The following is a 14,310-nucleotide window of genomic DNA, read 5'->3' on the forward strand; positions in this document are numbered from 1 at the left end:
AAAGTTTGACACTTTAGCACGGGCGGGGAGACAAGAAGGATGGGAAGATTGTTTATTTCCAAACCAGTCGTGAATAAGTAACAGACGGAGACAATAAATAATGCAGGGAACAGAATCATTGAAAATTAGGGCACGACAGAAGTGATATGATACATTTTCAATCTCCTTCCCCACCCATCACAACATAACACGCAGAAATGTGTTTCTTTTTGATCCTTGGGAATGATATACAGGGGAAAATACACACTTGTGCGACCTTAACACAATGTAAAAGACGCACACGCACACGAAAAAAAAAAATTAAACAATGTTTGGTCTTGAAAAACATGTTTCCAGATAGACATTATGAAAGGGACAGGGGGACACGAGTCAACATCCTTCATTTCCTGTCATGTGAGTGTCACTATGTTTGCACATTTTGTAGCGTTTGCAGCTTCTTTTACACAGCCCGCTGCCTGACAACGATGCAACATACATTTTGAAATACTGCCACTATAATAAGCAGTCAGCCAAACAATGGAGCTATACTGTAAGTCTCTCTGAAAAAAAATAAATCATTGGCCTGAAGCTGAAATGCGATGAATGCACTTAGAATTAATGCAGAGGTTGGAGTGGGAGAGTCCATGATGCACTATGTTAGTGTCTAGAAAGCATGAAGGCATTCCCTTACATTATAAGAATATTACTAAACATAAAAAGGCAAAAACGGGTGTTATAGATCTAAGTTCCTTGAGAAGAGGAGAGCAGTATCGTTACATTACCCTCATAAAAAAGGTTGGTGGACTTTAAGAAAAAAAAAAAACTTTCCGAGATATTTCATACCACAAAGTCTAACTATTACCATTCCTACGATTATTACCACGATGTGTTCCCAATTGTGAGGATTTTCTACAGACTGTATCCCTCGAAATTCACTTGGATTTAAAAGAAAAGAATCCACACATGTCCAACATATCAAAATCAATATAAAACCAAACATAAGAGATAAGTAAACAAGCAATTTATATTTACATTACATATATGTTACACAACTGATCTCCTTCAATCATTGCAACTGCTTTGAACTCTAAGTCAAGTCTGCCTCCCCATCCCCAAAACATCCTTTGATTTGATAGTCAGTCTGTTGGAGCTGCACCGTCCCTGGAGGTCAAGAAGTCAGTCGATGATTTTGTTTTTTCAGCCAGGGGATGAGAGAAAATGCAGGTTATGGCTCCCTCTGGTGGTAGCCAGGGGGATGTCATGAGATGAAGGCCGCGGTTGCTCAGAGATTATCCCCCGGCTGGTACTGAGGCTCCGTGGCAGTGAAGTAGTCCTCCAAAAAGGCCTGCAGGTACTCGAAGGTGGGCCTCTCCTCGGGGTCCTTCTTCCAGCATTGCACCATCAGCTCGTGCAGCGACGTGGGGCAGTCCTGAGGGCACGGCATTCGGTAGCCCCGCTCGACCTGCTCCAGCACCTCCCGGTTGTTCATGCCTGTAGGTGAGAACATCAAACCACTGTCTCAGTGGAAGCCTTGAAGCTGTAAACATTTTTTGTCTTTCGCACGTGTTTTTTTGTTTTATTTTCTCAATTTACTGAATATAAATTTGTTTCAACTCGTGCATGATAGGGAATAGTAAAAAAAAGAAAGAAAAAGAAGTAATAAAACGAAAATGAGGACAGACATAAAATGCAGCAATAATTTTTTTTAAAGTTATTGCTGCTTATAACACATTTCTATTTGTTTAGATGTGATGATTAATATGGGTGGTGGATGAAGAGAAAAACAACCCACCTTCGCAGACATCGGGAAACATTACGCTGCATAATGTACACTACAGTGTGCATTATGCAGCATTAACACGCAGATTTCTTTTTTTAGTGCGTAGGCCCCCGGCAAGCTTCAAATCCTCCCATGCTTTTGGCATTAATCGGGCACAAGCATTCATGTGGAACTGAATTACAAGTCTGGACTCGCTTACCTGGATACGGCACCCTGCCCTTGGTCACCAGCTCTGTCAGCAGAATGCCAAATGACCACACGTCCGACTTGATGGTGAATTTCCCGTAGAGGGCGGCCTCGGGGGCGGTCCACTTTATTGGGAATTTTGCACCTAAACGTAATCGAGACATATTATTTCAAACATTCAATGTGGATTATAAGTGACATAAGGACACCACACCCAAATATGACGTGCTGCAGTCCAATTCCTGCTTTGGCCTTCACGCCGGCGCCATCACGGTAAAAACCTGCTCCTGCTGCTCCAAACGTGTAACTGACTGAGTGAAATCAAGACTAAAAAAACTCCTCCTAATTGAATATTTTCCCGCAGGCGACTGATGAGCCCTCTTCTCCCATAATGTCCTTTTAAAAACATTTCCATTGTATTTAAATCCCAACTTGACCCAGTTGCAAGATGATGATGAATTAATGTTCCACCCATTGCTGAAAAAACGGACACGAGCTATTTAGAGCGAAGGCGATAACGTGCATTGTACCACTTGATTACAATTAGCATCAGAGTTTATCTGAAACAATGAATGAAGCAAACAAAAATAATAGTTATGTCAAATCCATAAATTGTACTACAATGCGACTCAGTTCTGACTGTTATGTCAGAACCAGTCAAAGATTTGCAGGCTTCCTTTGAAACATATAAAGATTCCTTGGATCATCAATCTGTGGTTTCCACTGTGCGACTTGATTCACTGTGTGAAACTACAGGCAGTCCGGACCTTCAGGCCTACCTTGTCTCGCTGTGTATTCGTTGTCTTCGATGAGCCTTGCCAGGCCGAAGTCGGCGATCTTACACACCAGACTGTCCCCGACAAGGATGTTGGCAGAGCGCAGGTCTCTGTGAATGTAGTTCATCCTCTCGATGTACGCCATGCCTGCCGCCACCTAGGAAACACACGTTTGTCCCCCACGTGAACATTACATAACGGAGCAGGAGAGCAAGGGGACTTTACAGGCTAGGGCCGCTACAGAGAGAGGTGGGGGGGGGGGGGGGTTCTGTGCACATATTTGCAAATTAAATGTCAGGTGTGATTACAGGAAGTGATAATTCGCAGCTATAGAAAAGCTCCAGACATTAAATCACGGCTGGTGCATACTTTAGGTCTGCGAGAAGCTGTAAACACCGGCAATGTGTCAAATTGAGAACAGCTGGGGATGTTTAGAGTAAATGAAGCTGTTTGGCAACAAATCAGCATCAGGATGGTCTTCAGCAACGGACCTGAGCAGCCATGTCCACTAGATTTGGCAATTTGAGGCCTCGTCCTTCGCCGTCTTTCAGGAAATCAAGCAAACTGCCTGAAAACAGAGAAACACAGGCAGGAATGAGGATCTAAAATAGAAATAATGCTGCCGTGAACCAGAACACGTACTCTACTGTACCGTCCACGCAGAGGCATCAATTATGTACACGCCGAGTCCACATATGAACATATGCAATATTCATGCCGTTTTCTTATTTTAGTGCCACTCAAAGCCGCTTTTACCTTTGCTCATGTACTCGGTGACGATATAGATGGGCTCCTCGGACACCACGGCGTACAGCTGCACCAGCTTGTCGTGTCGGAGCTTCTTCATAATCTGAGCCTCCTCCAGGAAGGACTCGGGCGACATGGTGCCAGGCTTCAGCGTCTTGACCGCCACCTTGGTGGTGCCGTTCCACGTGCCTGCGAGACAGCAGTCAGGAAAGGAACGTGAAGATCGCGTGCAGAGGAGAAACCCGGGAAACATCTGGATGATGCTCGAGTCACATATGCAGACTTGTAAAGTTGATTTAGCTTTAAGATTTAGACGCCACATTTGAACGTTCTGCAACCTTAAATCAACATGGCAAAGACACAACAACCATCCAGCCTGTGGGATGTTGTGATCTCATGCAAGCGCTGGAATTTCTGGATGACATCACCAGCAAACCTCTCGGTGGGTGACATTAGAGGCGGCGTGCACTACGTTTCCCAACGCTGTCCAACAACTTTGGAGCCCAGCGGGATACACACCCATCCAGACTTCTCCAAACTGGCCGTTGCCCAGACGTTTGATGAGCTGCAGCGACTCCCGCGGGATCTCCCACACGTCTTTGGTTTTGACGGACAGGTCGGTGAGACGAGGCATCCCCTTGTGGCACGGCACAATCAGCCGGCAGCACAGCCCAGCAGCCCTGGCTGGAATCATGAGGGGGGGCTTAGTCTAATTGTTCTGCAACCTCATAACTGGTGAAGCTGTCAGGGTGAACCGAACCCTCACCAGAGTAGTGCTGCACCAGCTGCTGAAGGGTCTCAAACTGGGCCCTGGTGGTGATGTAGTAGCCGCCATTGTCCAGTTTGCGAATTTTATAGTGCTTGACGTGGTCTCCTTTGATATCATCCCAGTCCTGAATGGAGAGTGAGTAGGCCCCTGGGGGAAAAAAACATGTTGGACTTCCCGATAAATAAATATCTCCTAATGCCTCGATCCACATTTGCATAATGGAATTCTAAATATTTATCCACATCTCGCAGAGTACCTTTGGTCGTTTCACTTTCACGGATGAGGAAAGTGCCTCTGGCGTTGCCGTTGGACAGCAGCTGCCTCTCTGCATCTTTTCGGCCTAGTTTACCGAAATACCAACTGTAGCGGGGGTGGGGGGGTGGGGGTGAAAGAAAGGGGAACGCGCTAAAGATGATGTGTAATATTTGGCTGAATCATCATTATTCACATTAGTGTTTGGAAAAAGCAGAGGAATGCAGCCTCGGCTGTTTATGACATGGATCCGGCTCGGTGTGTGGGTGAGCACTCACCCCCCCACACCCACATCCACCCACACAGAGTTAGAGAAAAGGAGTTTTACTCACTCCTCAGCTTGGATCGAGTCCACCGGAGCAACATAATTGCTGGGAATGTAACCAGTTCCACCTGTGGTGAGAGAACGAGCCTCCCACCAGTCTCCCTCGCTGGAGACAGAAGGGCAGAGAGAGATTAGAACACATCAACATTTACACTTTCACAGGTTGGCACAACTAAACCCGGTAAAAAAAAAAAATCGACTTCATTGGCCGCGATGCTTCTGAGAACCCAGAAAACACATCCGCTCCTTCAAATCTCTTGTTTTTCAGTGCGTGGGCATCTACTGTGAATCATCTGAAAGTCTACCTGGGATGACCTTTATTCACCCCCCTCTCTGCTCTCCGTGTTGGTTGATTTACTTGATAGGAGGATTACATACAAACTCCTGGCTGGATTTAAATAAATCGTGGTGGGAGGATGGGTAATCAGCCAAGAAACTCCATTTTAAATACATTTTACTGCAAGGACGCCAACATGTGCCATTTTAAGCTAAATATTTCATTAACATCTGGAGCCAAGGTTTCCTTCCTGTGTTTGACTGACATATGTGGTTACCAGGATACCAAGCAAACAAGTAAACAAAGATTCAATGTGTTGTGAGAGGTAATTAGAATTAAGGACAAAATCAGCATGCAATCGTATCCAGCGGGTTTCTCCTTCAACAAGGTCACGGTCAACTTCTGTTTCAGCAATCTGCCGTCAAGGTCGGCGTAGCCGCGTGGTTTTTTTTGGGATTTGCACAGGCAGGTCTGCTATATTTTTGGTAATGCTCTAATTTTTCAAATAAAATCAACTGAGCTGAAGGGCAGACAGGGAGGATTCACATAAAAATATGACTTTTCAAGGAATTACAGTATCTTGTGGAGAGTACTTCCTTTCACTGGCTCAAATAAGGAAACTTGGATGGACCAATATAAATATTTGTGATAAAATGGTAGATTTTTAACAGTTGGGATCGCAACCAATTGCAACTTTCACCCGCTCTTATCCTAATTTTATCCAGAGGACCTGCATGTTTGGCCACAAATTATCCAGGTGAGTCTCCTGCAGGATGCAACAGGGAATATTAACACCCAAGGCTGAGGAGGAAGAGTGGGACATCCACAGCAAGTAAATCTCTTCCAAATGAAGAGATAAATCTAGCCGAGGTCTTCAGACTTTGTTGACTAATACTGAAAAGTATTTCAGAGTCCGTCCTTTAATGCCTGGAGTCCATAAACCGCTTCAGATGCTCGGATTTTGCTTCTGGAACTCATTTTGCAACCAGAACTCTCCTTCAGCTCTCTTCAGGCTGAAATTTACAACTTTTACATCAAAATGCTAAAAACCATTAACAACTGTTGAATAAACGTGGTGACACATCCATCAGACTCGAACAGGAATTATGTCAAAGTGGACCAGCAGGATAAAAACATTTTAAAAAAGGCTAAAAACCACCACCCTCCTGTGTGTCATGCGGATGTTTTCACACTTACGTGCTGTTAAGGATCTGGAACCGCTCCCCCTTCCTGAAGCTGAGGTCATCCTCGGTCCTGGCCTCGTAGTCATAGAGAGCCACAAATAGGGTCACCCCTACCGGACAACAGCAGGGAGGAGCCATGAACAGTTAGGTGGACGCTGCAGATGAACTGGTTTCTACACTATTTTCACTGTTTTCCCAACCTTTCTTGTGCTCATCGATTAAACACGTAGCCCTTCGCTTTAGTTTACAGCTACACACAACAAAAAATTCAATTTGGTGAGTCAAATGTTGGAAAAACAGAACGTTTTACAGCAGAGAAATCCCATATGTTAGTCTGAAGGCTGGTGAACCGAAGTTCTTTCAACAAACATCGCAAACAAGCACAGTTTATGTCAATAATCCGTTGTGATAAGCCTCCATTTGGGCTGTTCACACAAAACAGTCACCATAAATGTGACAGAGGCAACTTGAGCAAAAGCATTGGATGATAAATGTCTTCTGATATTTCAGGATTTTTTTTTTTAAATTTCCTAGTTTAATGTAAACTCACTCACATTCATTATTAAGGTTTTTTCTGTTGTGTTCTATATAGAATATTTTATTTCATTTTAGGCATCTTCCTGCTCAGCTGTCCCATATTTTCTGACTGGATAAGGACACACTGACCCAGATTCTGCACGTCATCTGCAAACTATGGAAGATAATTTATGCCACATGAAACAATATTTGACTTTTTTCCTGTCTCAGACTTCAGGGAGACAATTTTAACCCTCAGAATTTTAAGAGGAAAAGGTCAAAAATGACCTAAATAAATTTTAAATTTGACACTAATTCCTAACTGGAACGCACAAAAATGTATGTGACAAACATCCAACTAAACCAAACTTGCAGTTTTGCGGAAGAAGACAAAAAAAACCCTAACAAACGAATGAGCTGACATTAACGGGAGCATCCACGGGGAACGCTGAAGCTAATCCACTTTATCTGATGGGATCTGGAGCAGCGCTGGAGTCCAGATATGTCCTAATAACTCTAAAACTGTGAGGCGTTCGCATTTTCTGATTTGATCCAAGCAGGTTGCTCTGTGCTGCTCCGATTTCTCATTCACACAAGCTGACTGTCCTGACTGCGTTGGAACAACTGTTTAAAGGGAGAAAACAGTCTTGATCTATGCACGTGGCATTGTTTGTATGTTTAAAACGCTGAGCGGGGGGGGCGCGGGGTCCATTTCCCTGCAGCAGAAAGTGTGGCTTGACATAGCGTTTGCTCTTTATGGCCGTCAGATGTGCCTCGCAGCTGTAATTTAGGCCACTCTTGTTTTCCATTAATGTTCAGAGGGTGGACATTCATCTTTCGCAGGGACAAATTCATTCCGTTCCCCTACCAGAACAGAAAAGTAGAAATTTATCTGGAATTAGAGGGAAAATGCTGTTTATATTGTTGCATTGTGCTATATAGGTCAGTCAACATTAGCTGACATTAGCCCTTTTTTTTCTGTGTTGGACGCTGGCCTGAGGCCACACAGTGAGTGGTCCAGCAACTCAGACTGACATTTTATTTCTCTTTTAATTGCTACGTCTGTAATATGACCCCCACTTTGTAGCAGCAACATGTTTCAGATTTTCCATTTACAACATCGCCCTGTCGTCAAGAAACAGGTCAACTGGCGCGTTGCTGTTGCTGCAGAGACGCTGTCAGGGTTCTTTTGGCTCTGTACTTTGGCATAATGAAATGAAGTTTATAATAAATACGTTTAGGGTTTACATTTCTGCTCGGATGATCAATTACTCAGAAGAAACTTTTTATTATTACTATGAGCACAATTGCAGTGTGATGAACATTTTTAATTGTTTTAGTGGCTAAATTTAACATCAATAAACTATAATGACATAGAATTCAGGGGGCCAGGTGGCGTAGCGGTTAACACTACTGCCTCACAGCAAGAAGGTCGTGGGTTTCTGTGTTGAGTTTTACCCTCTCCCCGCGTCTGTGTGGGTTTCCTCTGGGGGCCCTGGTTTCCCCACCATCAAAAAGCCTACAGGTTAGCTACGCTGACCCCCCCCCCCACCACTTCCAGGTTGCTGGCTGGACCGGTGGGGGGATCTAAGCAGTTCAATTCCCCATGTAGATAAATAAAGTTTAAATTACAAAGAACACCAAAGATCAGAAAGCTCACCTGTTCCTCCACGAGACCTCAGCGTTCCAGACTGTGAGGACGTGTGGACCCCTCCGAACACCGTCACCCCCTGTGAGGCGGTGCCGTGGAAGTTGTTGTAGTTGGGAATGGTGGTGACGCCGAAGCTGGGGTAGTGCTGCGGCGTGGGGTCGGACCCATAGCGGTAGCCCGAATGGTGCGAGAGGCTGGTCTCCCGGTCGTCGGTGAGTTTCGCTGCTTCTTTATCCTTACATTGGACACAGCCCATTCTCTACTCTCTGCAGGTGGGGAGAGGAGGAGGAGGTGGACAGAATTAGTACCAAAGTGGGAATAGTGGCTCGATGGTGATCCGCTTTGGGGAAATTATGACTCCATCTTTCATTAGTTCACGCGTCCCTCTGAGAGCGAAAGATCTTTCCATTAGGCTGAAATTAAACACGACACGTTTAGCTCCATCAGAGGAGCATAATGTGACACAGCTGCGGCGAACAGGAAGTGTTGATGTTGATCTTCATGCTGAGACTATCTAGCAGCCTTTATAAAGGTTCACTTTTCAGTTTCACTACTCAACCACGTTTGTGAGTATTCACAACTGGACGGTGCATTTGCAGCTTGGCACCCACGTTATTTCTGTGTTCTTTACAAGATGCCGCACACAGCCAGAGCCCCCTGACATTAAACCCCTCCCAGAGCCTCGCCAGTGGGAATGTTGGAGCTTTTGGTCTCAATCAAATGAGCCTGAACTGGTTTGTAATGACTGAGTGGAGCAAGCTCCTCCACCAATTAAACAGTATCTGGCCATCTTTAAAGGACCCAGTTAAACTAGTGCACATTTCAGGACACCACCACCCTTCAAACCCGGGCCGCTCATGAACCCAGAGCAGCGCAGGCAGGGGACAACCGCTGACAGCATCCGTGCCTTTCATCGGCTCCAGCGGCGAGCTGAGTCTGGAGACGGCTAATTGGAAACACACTTGTTTACAGTGGGAGAGAGAGGCGGCGCCTACGGGGCCAACGTCAACGCCACAGCCAGACAGAGGAAGATGGAAATTACTGCGAAGCTCGATCCTTCAGAACAGAGACGACAGCTGCCTTTGTGACCAAAACACGACACTGAACCAAAGATATCTGTGACAACCATCACAACGTGTGGATTTATTATTTATCACGCTTCAGTTAGAGCAGATACACATCAGTCAGCTACTGAAATAAAAGATAAGAATCTGTCACAGGTTCTATCTTTGTCAAATAAACACCCAGAAAACCACCCTATTCTGCAGAAACTTCCTTTTGCAAACGGTTTAGTGGCCGCGATGAAGCTGCAGAGTGAAACAAAATTACTTCGGCCCAGTTCTACGCTTACGGGGGACAAACCCCAATGACTGCATCAGAAAAAATGCATTACCATACAGTATGAGTCACATACCAAAGAGAAGAGTCTCCTATTTCTTTCAAGTGATTTAAACTGAAAACATTAAACAGAAGTTGTGTCCTGTGATGGACTGCTGAGGTGGCCTTGGGGTGTTCCTGCCTCTCACCCAGTGAATGCTGCAATAGATCTTAGCACCCACATGACCCTGACTCAGAATAGTCATCAGAAGAGGAACGGCTCGACAACAGAGCCTGAAATCTCTTGGGTCCGTGAAACAAATGCAATCCTCTCATTGTAGACTTTATATATTTAACCTGATACCCCCCACCCATCTGCAGTGCACCAATAGGACTACATAAAACCAAGGAAACCACCTCCGAAACCAAGTCCGATCAGTTTGTGACCAGATCACTGGCAGTCCTTAAAAAGCAGCATCACCATGAAACCCTGAAACTGTAATCTAAACAATTCGTCAGGAAAAACTGCTGACGTAGCGACAATGTTCCGCAGACTGCGCTGAAACCCTAGACTGCGCCATAACTGGGATGACCTCCACCATTTCCTGGCATACTGGAGAGTAAATAATCCATCAGAGAACCTGTTAACCAGCTGGACTCTTAGCGGGGAATTGCACAAGCAAGGAAAAACTGGAATGGATGACACGGGTCAAGTCTGTTATCTGGAGCATTTTTCCTCTTTATCTTCCCTGATTGAAACGGCACTGCGTCGCCTCCTGGAGGGATCAGAGTAAATGAGAGGAGATCTCGCGTCACCATGCTGCCTGTGGGGGATTATAAAAATCTCCCTGCTCGTGAGGCAAAAAGGGCCGGGGACTACCGCGGCTTTTAGAGACTTTTGACCACATTCTGCTGCGCTGAAAGTAGGCCACCGAGTGCTGTTTATGTAGGAACGTTCCATTTCTGGTGTTGTCGTGTTGGCACGGGGCTTTCTTTGTAAATATTTGCATATTAATCGTGTCGCGTTGATAATGCTGTTGCAGCGTAACAGATCTTGTGGGTTTATCTGCAGTTTTTTTTATGGAAGCAAGTGAAATCACAATTTAATGTGCAAAAGGTCTGGCAAACACCAATGCTCTCAGTTGGAGGCATCGATGCACCACAGCAGCCACACGGAAATGCTGAACATTAACAGCGAAGCCGCCCAATCAATAACTAGTAAATTGTAAAGTAAGGATGGGGATGTCAGGGTCACATCATCGGGCTGATTGATTTAATAGATGGGGCTTTTCCTCCACTGTCAGACTCAACTCGACTCAGTTTTCAGGGTTCCCACACTGTCTGTGGGGTTTAAATAAACCTATTTAAATCCATCATCACTGGTTACGCAGCAAGATCTGACTGGGTTGGAGCAGTACGGTACATGATGGTGACCGAGGGGCAGGAGTGTTTGAACTATGCTTCGGCCCCCAACACGACCGGTTAACACGAACATAATCATGAGCTCATTGTTTTGGCTTCAGTAGGGATGAACTGAACTGGTCCTTGCCACTAAAGTCTTTTTAACTGGTCTCACACTCGACTGTTTAGAGGAAGAAGCTGATATGATCCTTTCTGTCTCCTGAAAGTTTGGGTGTTCTCAATAAAATGGCAGTCATTTCAAAACATAAATGTCATGTTTGTGTAAAACCTAAATTAAAACTGAAAAGTCCGCGGTTCAATCAAACTTTGACTGTTTAATTTTCAAATCTGCTGCGGTGGGACAGGCGCAGAATAACTCCTGACTGTATACGTCAGTGGAGCACGGTCCATTGCTCATTCTTATTCATGACGATATTCACAAAGCTCCACAGACTACAACATTCTGCCGACGTTAACAAGGCAGCCTTGTTTCAACTGTGTGGTTCCTTTGCTCCCAGATCACTGACATGGCACAAAACAGGGTCAAACCTCCCACCATCCTCCTACTGAAATTACAAATCAACCTCATTTGACTCTAAAATGCCACTTTCTGTTCACCCATCCAGGACCAGTGCGTTTCCCAGAGCTGTACCATAGCCACACACAACACCGGGTCCCCTCCTTACTGCTGCCATTCTCTGAATACTTACAATATTTGCTTGTGCGGGACAACTGTGTTCATTCAGTGAATCAACAACGAGACAATGGTCGCATTTCATTCCGTCGTGAGATTATTAGCACAATGAAATGCACTGTTGTGCTTTCAAAGCACTCTGAATGAGCTGGTTGCAAAACCTCCAGCTGATCTTCATGCGCCATGTGAGGCAGAGTTGTCGTGGGCAGCGTTGTCACGTTGTCGACATCTTCAGACCGTCCAACACGTACACACTCGGAGCAACAATCGCTAAAGGGAGGAAAAGTTGATGAAGCAGCCCTTCCGCAGAAAGGAGCAAATTCCTGACGGTTCTGCACTGGTTTGGTTGATTGGTTCTTTCCGAGGTTTGTGCCAGCGAAAGGCAGTGTTCAGCGGAAGAATTATGCTGTAATTCATGATGTGGTGGGCCGAAAAAGATGTAGAATCTTCAGTCTTTTAGAATTCTTGTAGGATTAAGGGAAGCGTGCCACTAGCTGCACACAGCTCATCAACGAGGCTGTTTGGATATTTTGAGTAGGATAAACAAGACTTTTTGAAGGATCTACAATGAAATCATGAACTTGGTCTGCGTGCGAAATTGCTGGCCTTCTCTGGTTTATCTCTTGGAGAAGACAGATAAATGAGGTGATTTCCTGCGAAGAGATGGTGATGTGGAACAAGAGTGTGCAATACTTTGCAGCCATTTGCTTCCACAGTTGAGTGCATGTTTCCATGTTTCCTTCACAGCAGCCAGAGAAGACCTGAAGGGACACATATATGCGACTCCTAAACCATAATGAACAGCTGCTATTGGTCGCAGGCGTGTAGCCATTCATGGCGCAATGACAGCTTCAGGGTGAAGAGTATCTTTACAAACTGAAACTACTCACCCCACTAAAGTCGAGCACACTGGTTGTGCAATCAAGATGGATGGCTGCACCCTCAGACATGTCAGATGACCCGATAAAGGCGCATTAAATCGGATCTTTAACGGGGATGAGAAATTAAATCGGAACATATGGCAATTATTTGGCCTGGAATCAACGGGAGGTTGTCTGAGGGCCACGGTGGCGTTCATCAAGCGTGTTGTATGGGTGGCCAGCTCGGCTCTGCAGCGCATCCATCTCTCCTGCTGCAACACAAGCGCCCACCTTTTTCCACAATGTGCAAAAATAGAACCCCCAAACATCAGCCAGTAGTAACACCGCTGCTCTGCCTGCTTCAACCCTTTGTGGAGGGCGCTTTATCGGGCAGAAGCAAGCGTCAACATCCGCAGAATGTCTGGAGATCGCAGCGACGCGCAGTCTGTTATTCATCCCTCTGCGCTCTCGCTCTCTCTCTTTCACAAACACATTCTCGCTCTCTCGCAAGATGAATTCATCTCCAGTGCAGAATATGGGGACAAGGCGGGTGCAGCAATTGGAATTCAACACAGATAGTAGGAATAAAATCCCTACTTACCGCAGAAAAATCAAGGTTAATCCATCGGAGTCTGCAGGAGGATTTTTATTGAGTAGTCGTCGCTATTTCGCCGTCCGTTTGCGTGTGCGTGCGGGTTTTTTCTTACTATGAAGAGAGAATAGTGGTGGGAAACCCGTCCCTGCCGATCCGGGAGCTCCTGTCGCCGCCGTGCGTACAGATGATGACGATGGCGACGAAGTTAAGGTCGCAGTAGCATAAAAAACACAACTTCCGGTTGGTCTCATCAAAATAAAACTTTTCATCTGACAACGTGAACTCAAAATCTAAACGCAAAACACGACTTAGTCGATATCAAATAAAATAGTGCTGGAATAGCAACTTCTGTAAATAAAACACACACGTTTTTCACGCTTTAACATCAGTGATTTCTGAAGAGCTACGTTATTATTTGTGTTGTGAAACGTTTGATTTCCGGTTCACCTGCATGCGTCTTGACGCAGCGGTGATTGCGCACAGCCGCGGAGCCATACTGTGACTGACGGCGTTTCCATCCAATAGCAGACTACGGTTCCGAGAGAGACACCGCCCCGAACCTGGAAGGACTGGGAAACAGCACAAGTCTGCTGGAGTGTTTTTGTTCAAGTGTTGGGGGTTCTCTTTGTAAACGTCCCTTTTGGGGCGGACTTTATAGGTGACACAATACGTTTAAACATTAGCTATCAATGAGAGACAAAGGAAACTGTTTTATTACATTTTCAATTGTTTTTAATTTTTTCTTTAATCCGTTATAGTCCTACTTTATTGAGAATGCTACGTTTGGATAGATTTAACAGAATCAAAAGTTGATCAAAAACCACGATATTGATTATTTTAATAGTTGATGCATTATTATTATTATTATCTATTTGTTCATTTGTCAAATGGAAGTTGTGTGATTGGAAATAATACTTGTACCAACTAAATACTTGTACTGCTTGTAATAATACTAATGCCCACCATTTGCCTAGTGAATGTTTTGAAAATCAAGCACTTGA

At 45.0% G+C, this 14,310-nt stretch overlaps 1 protein-coding gene across 1 annotated transcript; it reads right to left on the minus strand.

Moving 5' to 3' along the window:
* Window positions 1-38: 38 nt before the first annotated feature.
* On the minus strand, window positions 39-13,502 carry fyna (FYN proto-oncogene, Src family tyrosine kinase a). The gene is made up of 12 exons (XM_003962527.3): window positions 13,316-13,502; window positions 8,452-8,708; window positions 6,289-6,385; window positions 4,822-4,920; window positions 4,494-4,597; window positions 4,235-4,384; window positions 3,988-4,152; window positions 3,478-3,657; window positions 3,213-3,289; window positions 2,725-2,878; window positions 1,959-2,090; window positions 39-1,470 (listed from the first exon to the last, which is right to left on the minus strand). The coding sequence occupies exons 2-12, from the start codon at window positions 8,696-8,698 to the stop codon at window positions 1,262-1,264; spliced, it is 1,614 nt and encodes a 537-aa protein (XP_003962576.1). The 5' UTR covers window positions 8,699-8,708; window positions 13,316-13,502; the 3' UTR covers window positions 39-1,261.
* Between the last annotated feature and the right edge of the window lie 808 nt (window positions 13,503-14,310).

This window comes from Takifugu rubripes, chromosome 2, assembly GCF_901000725.2.
Source record: "Takifugu rubripes chromosome 2, fTakRub1.2, whole genome shotgun sequence".
Lineage (NCBI taxonomy): Eukaryota > Metazoa > Chordata > Actinopteri > Tetraodontiformes > Tetraodontidae > Takifugu > Takifugu rubripes.